This window comes from Salmo trutta, chromosome 33 (assembly GCF_901001165.1).
Source record: "Salmo trutta chromosome 33, fSalTru1.1, whole genome shotgun sequence".
NCBI lineage: Eukaryota > Metazoa > Chordata > Actinopteri > Salmoniformes > Salmonidae > Salmo > Salmo trutta.
The window spans coordinates 34,793,678-34,814,872 of NC_042989.1; the positions used below are offsets into that span (position 1 = coordinate 34,793,678).

Sequence of the window (21,195 nt, forward strand, 5' to 3'; positions counted from 1 at the left end):
TAGTAGTAGTGATGGTGATGGTAGTAGTAGTGATGGTGATAGTAGTAGTGATGGTGATAGTAGTAGTGATGGTAGTAGTAGTAGTGATGGTAGTAGTAGTTGTGATGGTGATAGTAGTAGTAGTAGTAGTAGTAGTAGTAGTAGTGATGGTGGTAGTAGTAGTGATGGTGATAGTAGTAGTGATGGTAGTAGTAGTAGTGATGGTGATAGTAGTCAGTTTCCTACTGTTTGTTGACGAATGAATAAAACCCTGGTGTTTGAAGAGAGCGACTGTAGCTCGTCTAGCTAGCAAGACTGTTGAAAGCCTTTGCTTCATGTGACCCATATTTTGTGAAATGTCTCTGAAAAAATTCCAGTCATATCTGGTGAAATGGCGGGAGTTGAAGGGGAGGGTTGGGTCATGGGTGGGTGGAAGGAGAGCTGAACTTGTGCATATTTAGGGTGTTGCCTAGTCGCTGTAGGGCAATAATGACTGTGGGCTGAAACACTATAACTTACTGTGTCATGTAGATAAAGAAGCGATTGTGAAGGAGGGACTCGGTGTATTTAAATGCCCGTCAATGGCTTACTAATGTGTTGACAACTGCTGTAGTTAGCTGTTAACTCACTGTGTTTGAGCTCAACATTCTTTTAGCTACTGTTAGTGTGTGTCTCACTCTGTTCTGTAGCTCTCTGTACTTGACTGTGTGTTGTTAGTATTTGGTGGTTGAGTGATTTTTTTTTCTTCTTCTTCCCCCCGTGGTATGTTAGCTGACACATAGGCCTTGTATTTTCACTCGTCAAACTGTTTGCAAAGCACTGACTCTCCATCCAAAACCTCACTACAAACACAAACTCACAGGCCTCAGCTGAGACTTTGCAAAGTTGCTGGGCAAAACTGAGGTAAAATGTTAAAGGAGGAGGTCCACAGAGCTGTCAACAACACACGGCTGCCATTTTAACCACCACACGTCATGTAATCATGTCTGTAGTTTCTGTATTTGACAACTACATTTAGACTAGATGTGAAAGTGTCACATTTTAATCCGTGAGGTCCAATGCAGCCATTTTTATCTTAATATCAAATTATTTCTGTGTAACAATTAAGTACCTTATTGTGATTATTTTCAATAAAAAAACTGTCAAAAATAAACAAAAAATAGCTTCTTAGCAAAGAGCCATTTCTCAAACAAGAATTTTGATAGGACTGTCTGGGAGTCGTCTGAGTGGAGAGGGGAAAAGTGAAAACTAGCTGTTATTGGCAGAGAGGTTTGGAACTCTCTTTCTTATTGGTCTATTAACTAATTTACCAAAAAGCAGGTTTTCTTTTCAAATAGCTCTTACACTAAAAGGGTATTATCATCATTTTCACAATATGACAGTATTATTCCAACCTCATAGTGTGGTAATATATATACACTGCGTGCACAATTATTAGCAAATTGTATTCCTCGGGATTAATTTTATTGTTGAATAACCACAATGCTCTCAGTCAATCCAAAATGTTATTGAACCTCAAACTGAATGTTTAACAAAGGAAAAGTGAGTTTTGTCTTTCTCAGGGAAATATATGTGTGCAGAATTATTAGGCAACTATTAGTGTGCAGAATTATTAGGCAACTAAATTACAAAAATAATTTCTCTCAACTCACTTGTTTATTCTCAATTTTCAGAGTAAGTGTAACAGATAAGTAACACAAAATGACAATTATATAACATTTTTGGCCTTTCAAAAATATTCCGTGACCAATATAGCCACCCTTATTTTCAATAACTGCCATGAGCCTTCCATCCATGGAGTCTGGCAGTTTCTTGATCTGTACACAATCAATTTTTGCTGAAGCAGCAACCACAGCCTCCCAAATGCTGTTCAAAAAGGTGTATTGTCTTCCATCACTGTAAATCTCACGTTTGAGAAGGGCCCCCAAGTTCTCAATAGGATTTAAGTCAGGTGAGGAAGGGGGCCAGGCATCTTTGAGGCCCTTGCTGGCTAGCCAAGCAGTGGAGTACTTGGATGCATGTGATGGAGCATTGTCCTGCATAAAGATCATGGCCTTCTAGAATGCTGAGAACTTCTTCCTGTACCACTGTTTGACGAAAGAATCTTCCAGAAACTGGCAGTAGGTTTGGGAGTTGAGTTTCAGTCCATCTTCAACCCGAAAAGGTCCAACTACCTCATCCTCAATGATAGCAGCCCATACCAGTACCCCTCCTTCACCTTGCTGGCACCTGACTCAAAGTGGTGCCCTGTGTCCATTACTGATCCAGCCACGGGCCCATCCATTTGGTCCATCAAGAGTCACTTTCATTTCATCTGTCCATAAAACCTTTGAAAAATCTGTCTTCAGGTATTTCTTTGCCCAATCTTGACGCTTCAACTTGTGAATCTTATTCAGTGGTGGTCTTGTTTCAGTCTTCTTGACCTTGGCCATGTCTCTGAGCTCTTGACACCTTGTACTTCTGAACACTACAGGTATGTTGCAGTTCTGGAATACGGTGGCACTGGAGGATAATGGGTTCCTGGTAGTTTGACGTTTAATTCTTCTCAAGTATTTTGCAGTTAATTTGCGCCTTTTCTTCCCCATGCGTTTTTTGCGCCCCAGTTGACTATTCGCAACAAAACGTTTGAATGTCCGGTGGTCACACCTCAATAGTTTAGCTATTTAAAGAGTGTCGCATCCGTCTGAAAGGCATTTTACATTTTTGGTTTTTCAGTGTCAGTTAAATTTCTTTTTTGGCCCATTTTACCTGAGGTAATGAGGCTGCCTAATAATTATGCACAGCTTGATATAAGGTGTTATTCACTTTCGCCACACCCTCCCTCATTACACAAAGACGTATCACCTGAAAATGATTAAATCCAATAAGCATTCAAGTTTGTATGGTTTGGAGTTGGAAAATGTGAATAGAAACAATGATAAGATCAGAATACTCACTTGCCTAATAATTGTGCACGCAGTGTATATGTATATATATATATAACACATCTCGTTTTTGACTGCACTGGGCCTTTAACAGTGTGGTAGTTGCCATCTTTCCTCAATTCCCCCTCTGGGCAGTGCCTCTTTATCCATTTCCTTCCTCTAGATCGGTCAAAAGGAGAAGTCATATCTTAATGCAGGTTGAACAATTTGGAAGGGAACAAACCAGTCCACAAAACAGACATTAGCCTATATAATTACTAATGTATTGTTACCATCAGTAGCACTGGTAGACTACAAATGTTTGCTTCACTACCAAGTTGCTGTAACTAAAACACAGTGATTGGTTGTCATGGTGAAGGTGACAGTAAATAGACTATGTAGTAGGTGGAGTTAGTGCTCCTAAAGTGAACGTGTGTGTGTGTGTGTGTGTGTGTGTGTGTGTGTGTGTGTGTGTGTGTGCTATAAGGATTAGGCAGGTTCTCTTGTGGTCTCCCTGCCGCCTGCTGTGTGCGGCTGCCACAGATGTCACTAACAGACGGATGGGACATGTGGTAGAGGACAGAGCGACAATGACACCTTTCTTCCCCGCGCCATGTTTCAGTCCATATCCACAAGCTGCTCACATTCTCCAGTCTCCTCTCAGGGCCCAAATTTATCAAAGCATCTCGGAGTAGGAGTGCTGATCTAGGATCAGTACAGTATGGTTTACTTAGGGCCAGGAGTTTTTCCTGACCCTTTGTAATGACAGGAAACCTCTGGACCTACAGCCTCCTATGTATCGTCTGCAGTATGGGAACACCGTAGCTGCTTTTCCAGAATCTGCCTTGTCAGTTTGTAGCATATCCATGTTTACAACATGGTGAGAAAAGAGAACCAGTGCAACAAAGACCATAGTTGAAAGTTAAAACTACAAATGAGTACTTAAGAAAACTACAAATGAGTAGCTACACCTCTGTGTATCTAGTTGTACTGTAATGACGTAACTGGGTAGTCGTACATAGGGTTTATTGCAGTGTGTGTGTGAGAGAGAGAACACAGCTGGGGGGGGTAAAACCCCTACCCTTTCTGTCTCCCTCCAGCAGTACCTGCGGTGCCCCCAGGGCAGGCGTCCCCCACCGCCACTGAACTCATTTTAGTGTGTGTTGGGGACGATGGAGCAAACCATTGCTGCAATATGGGGGTGTTGTGTGTGTGGGGGGGGGGATATGTTCTGAAGTCCCATTAACAGCGTCACTGGGCCCTCTAACATGGTAGGGTCCTATCTGTGAGAGGGGTATAAGACGAAGTGGGGAGAGATTGAGGAAATGGGAGAGGGATGAAGAGGGGTTGGGGGAAGGTGTTTATGTGCCTCCAAGCAGCAGTTAATAATTACATACAGCATGACCATCTGGATGAAATCCTATGCCTCGTTGGCTAGTTCAGTCAGGGGTGTGAGAGTTTTCTTTTGAGGTGGTGTGTGTTAGTGAGAGGCGTCGTGCAGTTTGGAGACAATGGTGCACTGTACAGGTCTGGTTGTGATGAATAAATGTGTTGTCAAATTGGACATGTGTGTGTGTCCATAACCGAGTGTGTGTCCATAACCAAGTGTGTGTTTGTCCATAACCGTGTGTGTGTGTGTGTGTCCATAACCGAGTGTGTCACGACTTCTGCCGAAGTCAATGCCTCTCCTTGTTCGGGCGGTGTTCGGCGGTCGACATCGCCAGTCTTCTAGCCATCGCTGATCCATTTTCCATTTGTTTTGTCTTGTTTTCCCACACACCTGGTTCTCATTTCCCTCATTATGTGTTGTGTATTTAACCCTCTGTTCCCCCCATGTCTTTGTGTGGTATTGTTTATTGTAATGTGAACATATGTTTGACTGGTGCGCGTCGGGTTATTGTACCCATATTTCGTATTTTCTTATGCCGTTGGTTTTTACTATTAAACTGCTCCGGCTATTTACCAAGTTCTGCTCTCCTGCATCTGACTTCCCTGCCACCAGTTACGCACCCCTTACAGAGTGTGTGTGTGTGTGTCCATAACCATGTGTGTGTCCATACCCGAGTGTGTGTCCATAACCATGACTGGAACGAACTGCAAAAATCGCTGAAGCTGGAGACTTATATATTTCCCTCACTAACTTTAAACATCAGCTATCTGAGCAGCTAACTGATCGCTGCAGCTGTACATAGCCCATCTGTAAATAGCCCACCCAATCTACCTACCTCATCCCCATATTGTTTTTGTTTACTTTTTGCTCTTTTGCACACCAGTATTTCTACTGGCACATCATCTGCACATCTATCACTACAGTGTTCATTTGTTAAATTGTAATTACTTCGCTACTATGGCCTATTTATTGCCTACCTCCTCACGCCATTTGCACACACTGTGTATACTTTCATTTTTTTTCTCTAATGTGTTATTGACTGTACGCTTGTTTATTCCATGTGTAACTCTGTGTTGTTTTTTGTGTCGCACTGCCTTGCTTTATCTTGGCCAGGTCGCAGTTGTAAATGAATGATGAATCGCAGTGAGAACTAAATGAGAACTTGTTCTCAACTAGCCTACCTGGTTAAATAAAGGTGAAATAAAAAAAATTACAAATAACCGAATGTGTGTGGTAGCAGTGGACCTCCTAGTAGGTGTGTGTGTGTGTGTGTGTGTGTGTGTGTGTGTGTGTGTGTGTGTGTGTGTGTGTGTGTGTGTGTGTGTGTGTGTTTACTGGAAAAAGAAGAGGGCTAAAGAAGGAGTGAGGAGGAAGTGGGGGGGTTGGTGAGTGAGTCTAGGGATTTCCTGGCGTTTGGCGGGCAGTGCTCCCCCCCCCCCCACACACACACACACACTCCCCCCCTTAAGGCGTCAGCATGCATCAGTTCCGCTGGCGCCTAGACCAAGTGTGCTACCTACAGTGGGGGGAAAAAAGTATTTGATCCCCTGCTGATTTTGTACGTTTGCCCACTGACAAAGAAATGATCAGTCTATAATTTGAATGGTAGGTTTATTTGAACAGTGAGAGACAGAATAACAACCAAAAAAATCCAGAAAAACGCATGTCAAAAATGTTATAAAATGATTTGCATTTTAATGAGGGAAATAAGAATTTGACCCTTCTGCAAAACATGACTTAGTACTTGGTGGCAAAACCCTTGTTGGCAATCACAGAGGTCAGACGTTTCTTGTAGTTGGCCACCAGGTTTGCACACATCTCAGGAGGGATTTTGTCCCACTCCTCTTTGCAGATCTTCTCCAAGACATTAAGGTTTCGAGGCTGACGTTTGGCAACTCGAACCTTCAGCTCCCTCCACAGATTTTCTATGGTATTAAGGTCTGGAGACTGGCTAGGTCACTCCAGGACCTTAATGTGCTTCTTCTTGAGCCACTTCTTTGTTGCCTTGGTCGTGTGTTTTGGGTCATTGTCATGCTGGAATACCCATCCACGACCCATTTTCAATGCCCTGGCTGAGGGAAGGATGTTCTCACCCAAGATTTGACGGTACATGGCCCCGTCCATCGTCCCTTTGATGCGGTGAAGTTGTCCTGTCCCCTTAGCAGAAAAACACCCCCAAAGCATAATGTTTCCACCTCCATGTTTGACGGTGGGGATGGTGTTACTGGGGTCATAGGCAGCATTCCTCCTCCTCCAAACACGGCGAGTTGAGTTGATGCCAAAGAGCTCCATTTTGGTCTCATCTGACCACAACACTTTCACCCAGTTGTCCTCTGAATCATTCAGAGGTTCATTGGCAAACTTCAGATGGGCATGTATATGTGCTTTCTTGAGCAGGGGGACCTTGCGGGCGCTGCAGGATTTCAGTCCTTCACGGCGTAGTGTGTTTTCTTGGTGACTATGGTCCCAGCTGCCTTGAGATCATTTACAAGATCCGCCCGTGTAGTTCTGGGCTGATTCCTCACCGTTCTCATGATCATTGCAACTCCACGAGGTGAGATCTTGCATGGAGCCCCAGGCCGAGGGAGATTGACAGTTCTTTTGTGTTTCTTCCATTTGCGAATAATCACACCAACTGTTGTCACCTTCTCACCAAGCTGCTTGGCGATGGTCTTGTAGCCCATTTCAGCCTTGTGTAGGTCTACAATCTTGTCCCTAACATCCTTGGAGAGCTCTTTGGTCTTGGCCATGGTGGAGAGTTTGGAATCTGATTTATTGACTGCTTCTGTGGACAGGTGTCTTTTATACAGGTAACAAGCTGAGATTAGGAGCACCTAATCTCAGCTCGTTATCTGTATAAAAGACACCTGGGAACCAGAAATCCTTCTGATTGAGAGGGGGTCAAATACTTATTTCCCTCATTAAAATGCAAATCAATTTATACAATTTTTGACATGTGTTTTTCTGGATTTTTTTGTTATTTTGTCTCTCACTGTTCAAATAAACCTATCATTAAAATTATAGACTGATCATTTCTTTGTCAGTGGGCAAACGTACAAAATCAGCAGGGGATCAAATACTTTTTTCCCTCACTGTACTGTCTTAAAAGAACTTCGCTTGAAAAATGAGGGGGAAAAAGTAGCAATAGTACTTTTTGTACATTTTGAGACGCCGTAGCCAGTATACACTTCCTTAAAAAAGCTACTTCAAGAAATCTGTCATTAACTTTGACATTTTTGCAGAGGAGATCTTAGTCAGGTAATTTTGCATCTGACTAGGATGTTTGGTGCAGTATTTCTCAAGTGACAAAATGTGCATGAGGACGAGTCGTCTGTCATTGAATGACAACAGGCATTTACATCATTGAAAAATCCCTACTGTTGACCAATCTCAGACGAGGGGGCATAGACCTCGGCTGCCGACTTCGGTTTCCCTCTAGAAAATGTTTTGTTTGCCCGAACAGCCCCAAAACAAACGAAAAGTTGTCATAATATATGCACAAACTGTTCCGAACTGTTTTGGATGGGAAGCATGTGGACGCATTTAGAAGTCTGATAATGTGGACGCATTTAGAAGTCTGATAATGTGAGGGCATTTAGAAGTCTGATAATGTGAGGGCATTTAGAAGTCTGACAATGTGAGGGCATTTAGAAGTCTGATAGATAATGTGAGGGCATTTAGAAGTCTGACAATGTGAGGGCATTTAGAAGTCTGATAATGTGAGGGCATTTAGAAGCCTGATAATGTGAGGGCATTTAGAAGTCTGACAATGTGAGGGCATTTAGAAGTCTGATAATGTGAGGGCATTTAGAAGTCTTTGACAATGTGAGGGCATTTAAAAGTCTTTGACAATGTGAGGGCATTTAAAAGTCTTTGACAATGTGAGGGTCTTTAAAAGTCTTTGACAATGTGAGTGTCTTTAAAAGTCTTTGACAATGTGAGGGCATTTAAAAGTCTTTGACAATGTGAGGGTCTTTAAAAGTCTTTGACAATGTGAGGGTCTTTGTCCCTGCTCTTGTTCACTTTTCTTTGAAAGGAAATGATTGCTTTAAGAAAACTCTCTAGCCTATGCCTGCGTCATCCAAGGATTTGAAATGTGTGGGAAGTAGTGAACGAGTGTACACTGCAGGAGAAAGGAGATATTATTGGGACACATACTCTGTCTCAAGCTGTCTTTAACCCCTTTGTCCCTCTTCTTTATCCCCCCCATAGGCCAAGAGAAAGCTGGACCTGGAGGACCCCCTCTATCTCCCTGACTTCAGGACCCCTAAAGGAAAGGGGAGCACGGCCACAGCCAGTCATCCAAGTCCCAAAAGTGAGCATCTGCATCAATGAGAAAAAGCAATGCCCCCTTCTTTAACGTTTCTTCATAAGCACTGGCCCCTACTTTAACGTTTCTTCATAAGCACTGGCCCATACTTTAACGTTTCTTCATAAGCACTGGCCCCTACTTTAACGTTTCTTCATAAGCACTGGCCCCTACTTTAATGTTTCTTCATAAGCACTGCCCCCTACTTTAACGTTTCTTCATAAGCACTGGCCCCTACTTTAACGTTTCTTCATAAGCACTGCCCCCTAACTTAAGGTTTCTTCATTCTCAAATAAGGGATGGTTTGCATAAAGCAACACAACATCAATTCATCCATCCGCCCATCCATCCATCCATCCATCCATCCGCCCATCAATCCATCCATCCGCCCATCCATCCATCAATCCATCCATCCATCCATCCGCCCATCAATCCATCCATCCATCCGCCCATCCATCAATCCATCCATCCATCCATCCATCCATCAATCCATCCGCCCATCCATCCATCCGCCCATCAATCCATCCATCCATCAATCCATCCGCCCATCCATCCATCCATCCATCCATCCGCCCATCAATCCATCCGCCCATCAATCCATCCGCCCATCCATCCATCAATCCATCCATCCATCCGCCCATCCATCCATCAATCCATCCATCCATCCATCCGCCCATCCATCCATCCATCCATCAATCTTTCTCAGTCAACATCCCCATATACAGATATGATCGTACATGTATATATTACAGTACCAGTTTGGACACATCTACTCATTCCAGGGGTTTTCTTTATTTGTACTATTTTCTATATTGTAGAATAATAGTAAAGACATCAACACTATGAAATAACACATATGGAATCATGTAGTAACCAAAAACGTTACCGTCAAGGCAAAGGTTGGCTACTTTGAAGAATCTCAAATATAAAAGATATTTTGATTTGTTTAACACTTTTTTGGTTACTACATGATTCCATTTGTGTAATTTCATAGTTTTGATGTCTTCACTATTATTCTACAATGTGGAAAATAGTAAAACTAAAAAACTATTTGAATGAGTAGGTGTGTCCAAACGTTTGACTGATACTGTATCTAGATTTAAAATATAGGCATATCATAATTGCCCTGCTCCTGCATTCTCCAACACGTCTCACTTGTATGACCTATGATCCTCAGCGCCCAAGTCTCCTGGTGAGCGGACGCGCTACGACACCTCGCTTGGTTTGCTGACCAAGAAGTTTGTTGGCCTGCTGAGCGAGTCACCTGACGGCGTGCTGGACCTCAACTGGGCCACCGAGGTCCTCGAGGTGCAGAAGAGACGCATCTATGACATCACCAACGTGCTGGAGGGCGTACAGCTGATCCGCAAGAAGTCCAAGAACAACATACAGTGGTTGTGAGTAGCACACTAAGGAGAAGTGGACAAGTACACTTAGGAAAGTATCCCTAGACAAGTAGCTTCTCATCGCTGGGTCCAATTCCAAAATCACGCCCTACTCCTAGGCGTTTTTTTGGGTTATCAATATGGTAATAGGTTCAAACCATACCTGACCATAACCTGTACCATGACGTACAGGTCCTATTCAGCGTGTATTAAAGTCCATCAGTAGTTTGAGCAAAGCATGGCACAGAATCAATTTAGGCCATCTCAAACACGTACATTGTCTAGCAACTCCAGGTGGCTGATAGTGTAAAATATGTGTCCGTTGCCTCCCAGGGTGGGTGGTGTGTTCGAGGGCTCGGCCAGCAGCGGGGAGAAGTCACGTGCCCTGCGGCGGGAGCTGGGTGAGCTGGAGAGGGCTGAGAAGGCCTTGGATGACCTGATCACGTCCAGTAGTGCCCAGATCAAGGAGCTGACCGAACAGGGAGACAACCAGCGGCTAGGCTACGTTACCTACCAGGACATCAGGTCGATAGCCCGTCTGCAGGACCAGACGGTCATCGCCGTCAAGGCCCCGTCAGAAACCAAGCTGGAGGTCCCAGAGTCCTCAGGGGTGAGTGGTCAACGGTCATAGATACACGGAGCTGCTGTTAGCGTGTCGTTAACACCAGAGCGAATCGGCTAGCCTTTTTCTGCTTTCGTTTAATAAATAAAAAAAGACAAGTAAAGTATTACAAATCAGACTGATGTAGTTCCTGATACAGTATACTGGATTGATATATAGTTCCAGGTCGTTATTGTAAGAAGATCATTTGTTCTCAGTGATTTACTGGGTTAAATAAAGGCAGTATTGTTTAGGTCAGCGTTTCCCAGACTTGGTCCTCGGGACCCCAAGGGGTACATGTTTTGGTTTTTGCCCTGACAGTACACAGCTGATTCAAATCATCAAAGCTTGATGATGAGTTGGATATTTGAATCAGCTGTGTCATCCTGGGAGGGGGAGCCCTGGTGTAGGAGGACGTGTCTAACATTCTTACCAAACCGTTTCATGTGGTTTCCTCTCGTACAACTACTTACATTACGGCCCACGTCTTGAGGAAGGACCCGTTTTTGCAATTACTGCATTACTAAACTATTTATTGCACGTCTACAGCTGCATTTGTGAATTCAATCTGTGAATGTACTAGCCTTTGTGTAATGATGTTTTTATGATAACTTTAACAAAATGTATTTTCACACGTTGCATTGGCCTCACTGTATATAATGCAGTTGCAGGCAACACTTTACATTACGTTGCTTTTCTACTGTGATTAAATGAGTAACAACATTGTATTAACATGAGCTTCCCGTTGTCCCGTACCCTCAGGGTTCTCAACAGATCTACCTGAAGAGTAAGAACGGCCCCATCGAGGTGTACCTCTGTCCCGAGGAGGGCCTGGAGGATGCCAGCCCCGTCAAGAGCACCACCACCCCCAGGAAAGAGTACTCTCATCACCCCCTGGGTCACACTGCCACTATCTCCCCGGCCATGGCACCACCTCAGTACACCACCATCAAACAGGAGGTCAAGCAGGAGCCCATGGAGGGTAAGCTGAACTGGGGGGCTTGTGATTGATACAGCTGAGGTCCACATTATGTGGTTTACTGACCTAATCTCTGTCTCTGTCTCTTTCTCTCTCTCTTTTCCTCTCTCTGTTCCTCTCTCTCTCTCTGTTCCTCTCTCTGTTCCTCCCTCTCTATCTCCCTCTCTATCTCTCTCTCTCTCTCTGTTCCTCTCTCTCCCTCTCCTGTTCCTCTCTCTCTCTCTCTCTCTCTCTCTCTCTCTCTCTCTGTTCCTCTCTCTCCCTCTCCTGTTCCTCTCTCTCTCTCTCTCTCTCTCTCTCTCTCTCTCTCCTAGCTGAACTCTCCAGACCAACACCGGTGGTCCCCAACTCCTCCACCAGCAGCAGCACTACCCTCCTGGACGTAGAAGGTCTCCTGGGCCTTCCCCCCAGCATGCTCCAGATGACAGAGGACCAGCTCCCGGGACCCGGGTTCACCCCTGACCCCAACGCCCCCTTCGTCAGCTTCTCACCGCCCCTCGACCACGACGACTACCTCTGGGGGCTGGAGGACAGCGAGGGCGTGTCCGACTTCTTCGACACCTACGACCTGGGAGACCTGCTGCGAAGCTGAGAGACGTACATAGACTTTGAATCCTAAATCAAGCCCTACATTCTAATCACTTGAGTAGATCTGAGAGGGTTGGATAGGTGTAAAGTGGCACTGGCAACCCTGTCAGGGTGCTTATGGTTCAGGGTCTAGCAGTTGATTTGGGATTCAGGAAGAGAGGAGGGGGTAGACTATCTGCACGAATAGGGCCAGGAGTTCTTCCCACATCGCGTGACCTGGAGAAACTTGTACATCTAGTTATAGCTTAGTTGTGACCATACAAACAGAATCGCTAAATAGAATGAATACAAATAGTAATTGACCTGACCAGGAAAACCTCCAGGCCCCAGTTATAATAGGATATAAGTGGTCAGGGAAAACTCCAGGCCCTATTCATGAAGGAGTAGTGTCCTCTAGGGGTATGGGGTCGGGAGGAAATGTTACACTATGATACCATCAACTCTTTGCTTTAGCCATGTCTATTCCACGTTAATGATTTATCAGAAAAAATGGGTCCTTTTGTGTCATTTGTACATATATTTTTATACCTTTGTGGTTTGGAATTCAGAGTAGGGCCTGACACTGGTGTTTGTGTGTGTCCAGCTTATAAAGCTCTCAACGTTTTTGTTTTGTGTATTTGTATAGCGGACAGTTCGTATCTGTCACATTTCAATTGTAATGTGTAAAAATATAGACACAGCACATTTTGTATGCATATCTGATGAGAAAAACCCACCCGCAAAAAAACAACTTGGGCATTTTGGGTAGGGGGTGTTATATTAACTCTCAGGAATGTTGTCTTTTCCAGTCAAAATGTTTATAGTACCACTCTTTGGCCATTAGAGGGCAACATTGTATTATGTCAGCTTAAACTCGCCAGCTTTACAGGGTTGAATCATTGTATGTGAAGCTAAACCAGGGTCATGTTCATAAGGAAGAAAATGTATAGAACTCGGAGTAAAACAGGGAGGCACTACCTGAATGTGTCCAATAAGAACATAGATTTTCTTTGTCCGTTGTAAAACGTTTCAACACATTGTGCCGTGTTGAACACGACCCAGGTACCAAACATGGAGTCTCTGGTGCTAACATAATATGACGTTTCATCAAGGTGTAGGAGTATGGGTAATGTAGTTGTTGGGTATACCCAAGACATCTGTTTATATTGGGGACCTGGTCACTGCCTCTAGCCTCAAGCTTTATGGACGGTCAGGTAGTGTAATCTTCTCTGTCCCGTGACAGGATGTGTCCACATCACATAGTAGAGGTTAGTTAGAAGCTGTTCTGGAACCATAGCCAAACACACAGGGGTCGCGTCCCAAATGGTTTTGACCAGAGGCCATAGGGAATAAGATGCTATTTGGGATGCTTTCTGGGTCTTTTTAGTGACAGATATTATCTACCCAATCCCTATTCTATATGTCCCTATTCTATTCTATATGTGACCGACTACAGTATCGTGCTTTGCTTGCGAATCGGCAGCTAGGTTTCACATCTTGAAGCTTCTCTATCAAGATGCATTTGATAGTGTTTTTAAAAAATAAAAATAAATTTTAAGAGACTTTGTAGTATTGAATGACTATATATTTCAAAGGAAATTATCCAGTAAGGTTAATAATATACGACAACATCTGGCTTTTAATGTGTGTTTTGATTTAGTCAGTCATTAAGATTAAATAGAGGGCAATCGTCATATCCCCCCTTCTTCTGAAACTAGATGAAGTCTTTGATTCAATGGTGGTTTGTGTGTTGTCAAACCCACTCTAGGGAACAAAGAGGACATTATATCTTTTCTCTGTTTTCTTTAGTTAATGAAGGCTTAGCCCCACGTGTGTGGTAGTTTAAACCTCGGAGAATAGAGACAGAATGGTACCCCAAGGTCAAAGTTGGGTCTCTTTAGACTGAGTTATGTTCATTAGGCACCAAACGGAACAAAACGTACTGAAACGCAGAGGAACTATCACTGATTGTTGTTTCCCATTGCAAAGTGTTTTAAAACGTTTTCCATTGTGTGCTCTAATGAAGAACTAGTCTAGGAGCTTAAAGGATTTGGACACATCTGAGGACTCTTTTTTTTTGTGAATTTTATTTTGGTGCATTTTCTGCCTCTTCCCACAATGTGGGTTTAAGTCAATTGTCCTGTCCTAACAAACTTGAAAATGTTGTGTGTGTGTGTGTTTTCTGTGTGTTTGTGTGTGGGAAAGGTGTAGATTTTTAGACAATTTGAATACAACAATCTAGTTTTTTAAAAATGGAGTATTATTTTTTGTAACTGTACAGAATTGATTTTGTATTTATAATCTTTTTCCTGAAGTCATTTGGAAAGTTTAATACTGACCATTGTTAAAGAGCGACTGTCCCTGAATGACATGCGGCACTTAATATTTTGTAATATTGGGGTCTGTTTGAATAAATAAAGTATTGAAGCCATGGTGTAAACTTTCCGATTCTGTCCATTTCCTATGACATCATTCATCGATTTGCTATGGCAGGCCGCGCCAGTAGTCTTGGCAGACATCACATGTAGGTCAATGATAGATATCTCATTGTTCTTTTCTGTCTTCAAAGCAGTAAACTCCCTTCCGTAGGGGGGTTTGCCTAGTTCAATACTAAACCAGTTTGATCAGAGAATCTTAAAGAACTAATAACTAATCCTGTTTAGACTTGTTTCAAATGATTCCTCAAAGCAGAGAATTCTGGTTAATATGTCATGGTAACAGATTCAAACACAAACCTCAGTATCATCATAGACTTGAATACAAATGTAGTTCCATGACCCAGCAGCATCTCCAGTGTGGGTGTCTTAGCTCCACAACACCGACACCAATTGATTTTGAGCTAACATGCCACTACTTGGAAAGCACTTGCCTATCTCTCTGTGTTTGAATTTTGCACAAGGACTGAGGACTTTCAGGGTAACATAACATTGATGAAATGAATTGTGACATTCCCACACGCTGACTGAATAGGGAAACATGAGCAGTAGTAACAACACTGACACAGCTATTAACTTACTCTGACAGGTGGACAAAAAAAAACAACATTAAAAAGCCACAGTCATTCTTTGGACTTTGAAAGTTGCCAGGGGAAACCTGCAAACAATAGATAGCGGATGAAGCTAAGGTCAAGGGGTTAGGGGTTACGATGGAACTGGACTCAATGGAATTTCCCCCCCATGGTAGCCAAGTAACCTCGGGCCAAGTAACCTTTCTTTTACAGCTAAGACAGCTCTAAAACTAAATGTGTATTGGATTGGTGTTGATCTGTGTGTTTCTGTGTTGGGCAGAGACCTAACTGCTGTCATTCTCTCTCCAAAGACAATGAAAAAACATCCGAGCTTTAAAGGTCCAATGCAGACGTTTTCATCTCAATATCAAATCATTTCTGGTTTTAACAATGATGTACCTTACCTGTGATAGTTTTCAATTAAAATGGTCAAAAATAAACAAAAATGGCTTCTTAGCAAAGAGACATTTCTCAAGCAATAATTTTGATAGGACTGTCTGGGAAGAGGAAACTGAAAACTAGCTGTTGGCAGAGATGTTTGGAACTCTCTTATTGGTTTATTAACTAATTTACTGTCTGGTGTGTCACCAGGCAGGCCAAAAGTCCATCCCACCACAAAGGGCTGAAATGTACACTAAAAGGGCATTGTCATAATTTTCACAATTTCACAGTATTATTCCAACCTCATATTGTGTAAATACAGTGGTGGAAAAAGTAACCAACTGTCCTAAGTAAAAGTAAAAGTAAAGATACCTTAATGGAAAATGACTCAAGTAAAAGTGAAAGTCACCCAGTAAAATTCTACTTGAGTAAAAGTCTAAAAGTATTTGGTTTAAAATATATCAAAAGTAAAAGTATCATTTACAATTCCTTATATTAAGCAAACCAAAAGGCACCATTTTCTAGTTTTTTTTATTTACGGAGAGTCAGGGGCACACTGCAACTCTCAGGCATCATTTACAAACAAAGCATATCGGTTTAGTGAGTCCCCCAGAACAGAGGCAGTAATGATGACCAGGGATGTTCGGTTGATATGCGCATGAATTTAACTATTATCCTGTCCTGCTAAGCATTCAAAATGTAACGGGGTACTTTTGGGTGTCAAGGAAAATGTATGGAGTAAAAAGTACAATATTTTCTAAAGGAATGTGGTGAAGTAAAAGTAAAAGTAGTCAAAAATATAAATAGTAAAGTACAGATACCCCAAAAAACTCCTTAAGTAGTACTTCAAAGTATTTTTACTTACGTACTTTACACCACTGTGTAAATATACACTGAGTTTACAAAACATTAGGAACACCTTCCTAATATTGAGTTGCACCCCCTTTTGCCCTCAGAACAGCCTTAATTCATCATGGGGAATGGACTCAACAAGGTGTCTAAAGCATTCCACAGCGATGCCGGCCCATGTTGACTCTAATGCTTCCCACAGTTGTGTCAAGTTGGCTGGATGTCCTTCGGGTGGTGGACCATTCTTGATACACACAGGAATCTGTTGAGCGTGGAAAATCCAGCTGCATTGCAGTTGTTGACACAATCAAACCGGTGTGCCTGGCACCTACTACCATACCCTGTTCAAAGGACCTTAAATCTTTTGTCTTGCTCATTCACCTACTGAATGGCACACATACACACAATCCATGTCTCAATTGTCTCACGGCTTAAAAATCCTTCCTTAACTGGTCTCCTCCCCTTCGTCTAAACTGGTTGAAATGGATTTAACAAGTGACATCAATAAGGGATCATAGCTTTCACCTGGTCAGCCTATGTCATGGAAAGAGCAGGTGTTCCTAATGTTTTGTACACTCCGTGTATATAAAACACAAGAAAATCACATTTCTGACTGCACTGGGCCTTTAATACTTTGTTTATCTTGTGTTTCTAATGTAAGTGAAGGACAATCTAGCCTGAGCCACCTGCCTATCTTTAAATGGCTGACATGCAGTCAATCTCCAAGTCCTGGTGTGTTCCTCTCATTAGTGTGTTGCCAGGGGAAACCTGCGGACAATAGATAGCAGATTAAGCTAATGTCAAGGGGTTAGGGGTTAGGGGTCAGGATGGAACTGGCCACAATTGAATTTTCCCGCCATGGTAGCCAAGCAACCTCGGGCCAAGTAACCTTTCTTTTACTGCTAAGAAAGCGCTAAAACGAAATGTGTATTTGATTGGTGTTGATCCCTGTGTTTCCCTGTGTTTCTGTGTTGGGCAGAGACCTAACTGCTGTCATTCTCTCTCCAAAGACAATGAAAAAACATGTGTTTCTAATGTAAGTGAAGAACAATCTAGCCTGGGCCACCTGGCTATCTTTAAATGGCTGACATGGAGTCAATCTGCAAGTCCTGGTGTGTTCTTCTTTTATTTTATTTCACCTTTATTTAACCAGGTAGGCCAGTTGAGAACAAGTTCTCATTTACAACTGCGACCTGGCCAAGATAAAGCAAAGCAGAGGAGAGGATGAAGGAGAAATAAATATGAAGAAAAACCACGGAAATAAACTGCCATTCTGGAAAAGGGAATGCATTCTGGTGGTTTCATTCACCAGTCACGTGTCTTTTAGGCTTTTGTATGAGAGACTTACAGGACAGGCTAGAAGGCTGGAGTATGAGAGACTTACAGGACAGGCTAGAAGGCTGGAGTATGAGAGACTTACAGGACAGGCTAGAAGGCTGGAGTATGAGAGACTTACAGGACAGGCTAGAAGGCTGGAGTATGAGAGACTTACAGGACAGGCTAGAAGGCTGGAGTATGAGAGACTTACAGGACAGGCTAGAAGGCTGGAGTATGAGAGACTTACTGGACAGGCTAGAAGGCTGGAGTATGAGTCCACACAACTATTGAAAGGGCCTATCAAGTGCGTGTAGATTTCATTTAGGATTTGGCTCTATTTTGAAAATAGCAAGTATCCGAGTAACCGAGTTTAATCTGGAAGAATGGAATATCACACATTTTCCCATAAGCATATCATTAATAGTTGAATCCTATCCAAACTGTTATTCGCCCCCGGCCTACGTGTCCATTAGGTTGTGTGGCTGGTGAATGCTGAACGCAACTCTTTACGTGTTTATGACAAGCAGTCATAAACAGTTTCAGACACCTCACCCAGCCAGCATAGTCTGAAATTCAGCTCGCCTCTATGCTCCCTAATGCCCCCTGGCAACCTCTAGCATCCTGCTTTATAAACTGTCAACATAACAATCAATCAAATGTATTGCTTAAAGCTCTTTTCACATCAACAGTTGTCACAAAGTGCTTTACAGATGTCTAACCTAAAGCCCCAGACTCAACCAGACCTGTCATAGGTCACACCTTAAAGGCGGAGTCTGATATTTATAGTCGTAAACTAAGGAATGGGTCTTTCATTTTGTTACATGCTCTGAAAGACTGTGGTCTCCACACTTTTCCAAACTTTGTAGAATTATGACCATAATGAAAGCGTTGAATTTTCATGTACTCACCAAGTAAACAAAACCATGCTTCTAGTTACAAGCCAGACTTCAGCCGCAACCCAAAAGGAACTGGCTTCAGACCGTTTCTATGGAACATCTAGATGTAAATTCCTTTGTAAACATGAACAACTTAAAATTGTTATCCATATAGTAAAAGTTACAATATTATGGATAAACTATTTTCTTTTGACTATATTACTATTTTGTAATGAAACGGTGATGCTCTACTAAAGCACAACACAGAGGAGACGTTTTAAAAACCATTGGCAGCCACAGCTGAACATGTCAGGTGGGTGTCAGGATGGAGAGAGGGACTCAGGTTCCGTCTTCATTCCCTAGAGGTGTAGACTGACAGTAAACGCTCCGATGGCAAAGGCAATTTAATGGAACATTTTACAGACACACATTTCTATTTATTTGACTTTATTAGCACCTTCATTCATAATAAACAAGTTGAACTCCCAAGCACCATTCATAACACGAAGGTGTTGCCATGACGACATCAGCGACAGATGAGTCATTAAACGTCCTGTTTGTCACTGAGATCTATTCTTGTGTTCCAAAAGTAGTGCACTATATAGGCAATAGGGTTCCATTTGGGATGTAACCCTACAGTATAGGGGAGTGGAGAGACCAAAAGAATCAAGACTGACACTGCCACCTGAGAGCAATACAGCACAATGAGTCATACTCATACATGCTTAACGTGTTTTAGCCAAAACAGTGGTAGAAGCTGTCTTCAATAACATTATGACTTCACCTAGGGGCTTTAAAAAAATGTATTCCTTTCAAAAAATAGTCCATATGAACTCACTCACTCTCTCTCTGTGTCTCTCTCTCTGTCTCTGTCTCTCTCTCCTCTCCTCTCCTCACTCTCTCTCTCTCTCTCTCTCTGTGTGTCTCTCTGTCTCTCTCTCCTCTCTCTCACTCTCCCCCTCCCTCCCTCTGAGAAAATAAAGAAGAAGAGGGGTTTAACAGTAAACCTGACTCCCCCTGTAAATTGATAGGCCGTCTCATGTGCAGGGGAGGATGGGCGCACTGCGCTACCTCTGCTGGGAATTGGGGGAAGTCTGTCCTGGAGGTAACCTTTCCTGGAAGCCATGGCTAAGACCTCCAGGCTCCAGCCTCATACGAGAGCTGAAACATGAGACACTCTGCCACTCTGCAGAAGGAAGGATTCTGATTGGACAGAGGGAGGAGAGGAGAAATTGAGAAAGAGAAAGTGTGCTTTTGAGAGAGAAAAAAAGACAGCAAGAGAAGAGAGATTGTGAGAGGCAGAGTGTAATGGTGCAGGAGATTGAAAGAGTGTGTTGAGGATAATAAGGAAGAGAGGGAGGGAGGTAGAAAAGGAAAGGGCAGAGAGAGAGAGGGAGTGAGTCACTGCAAGTTTGGATATAAACACAAAAAGACAATGAACTTCTGTAAAAGTTTTCTAAATGGCCTCCTTTCTCCCTCCTCTTTTCTCTCTCTTCTTTTCTCCCTCCTTTCTCTCTCTCTCTGTCACACACACAATTTTCTCTCTCTCTCTTTCTTTCTCACCCTATCCTCCCCCTCTCTCTCTGTTTTCTCTTATATTCCTAATATCATATGAATAAAAGTTACATCAAAGTTTTGATATCAATAATGTAATTCTTCTCTAGTTAAGATTGGAATAATTCTGCCTGTATCAAACCATCGTTTTATGAGCACTGTTCTTAATCTTTGTGTGTCTGCGTGTGTGTGTGTGTCTGTCTGTCTGTGTGTACGTGTACACGTGTGTGTGTCAGTGTGTGTGGCTTGCGCCGTCTCAGTCTCACAATAGGAACCCAGAGAACGCAGCAGCCACAGAAAGGCCCTGCTTCATCTCCTCTGGTGGTAACTGCATGGTAACTGAAGCAGGCTGCTTCATCTCCTCTCCCTGCATGGTAACTGAAGCAGGGTACTTCATCCCCTCTCCCTGCATGGTAACTGAAGCAGGGTACTTCATCCCCTCTCCCTGCATGGTAACTGAAGCAGGCTGCTTCATCTCCTCTCCCTGCATGGTAACTGAAGCAGGGTACTTCATCCCCTCTCCCTGCATGGTAACTGAAGCAGGGTACTTCAACCCCTCTCCCTGCATGGTAACTGAAGCAGGGTACTTCATCCCCTCTCCCTGCAGGGTAACTGAAGCAGGCTGCTTCATCTCCTCTCCCTGCATGGTAACTGAAGCAGGGTACTTCATCCCCTCTCCCTGCATGGTAACTGAAGCAGGCTGCTTCATCTCCTCTCCCTGCATGGTAACTGAAGCAGGGTACTTCAACCCCTCTCCCTGCATGGTAACTGAAGCAGGGTGCTTCATCTCCTCTCCCTGCATGGTAACTGAAGCAGGGTACTTCAACCCCTCTCCCTGCATGGTAACTGAAGCAGGGTACTTCATCCCCTCTCCCTGCATGGTAACTGAAGCAGGGTGCTTCAACCCCTCTCCCTGCATGGTAACTGAAGCAGGGTACTTCAACCCCTCTCCCTGCATGGTAACTGAAGCAGGCTGCTTCATCTCCTCTCCCTGCAGGGTAACTGAAGCAGGCTGCTTCATCTCCTCTCCTTGCATGGTAACTGAAGCAGGCTGCTTCATCTCCTCTCCCTGCAGGGTAACTGAAGCAGGCTGCTTCAT

General features: G+C 43.3%; 1 protein-coding gene across 1 annotated transcript in view; it reads left to right on the forward strand.

Annotated features, from left to right (window-relative positions):
• LOC115172886 (transcription factor E2F2-like) overlaps positions 1 to 14,553 on the forward strand; it is a 25,281-nt gene extending 10,728 nt beyond the window's left edge. The window contains exons 2-6 of the mRNA XM_029730718.1: positions 8,485 to 8,587; positions 9,759 to 9,978; positions 10,300 to 10,576; positions 11,330 to 11,549; positions 11,861 to 14,553. Of these exons, the coding sequence (XP_029586578.1) occupies positions 8,485 to 8,587; positions 9,759 to 9,978; positions 10,300 to 10,576; positions 11,330 to 11,549; positions 11,861 to 12,138 (1,098 nt within the window). The 3' untranslated portion in view covers positions 12,139 to 14,553. The remainder of the gene's footprint in view (positions 1 to 8,484; positions 8,588 to 9,758; positions 9,979 to 10,299; positions 10,577 to 11,329; positions 11,550 to 11,860) is intronic.
• The last annotated feature ends 6,642 nt before the right edge of the window (positions 14,554 to 21,195 follow it).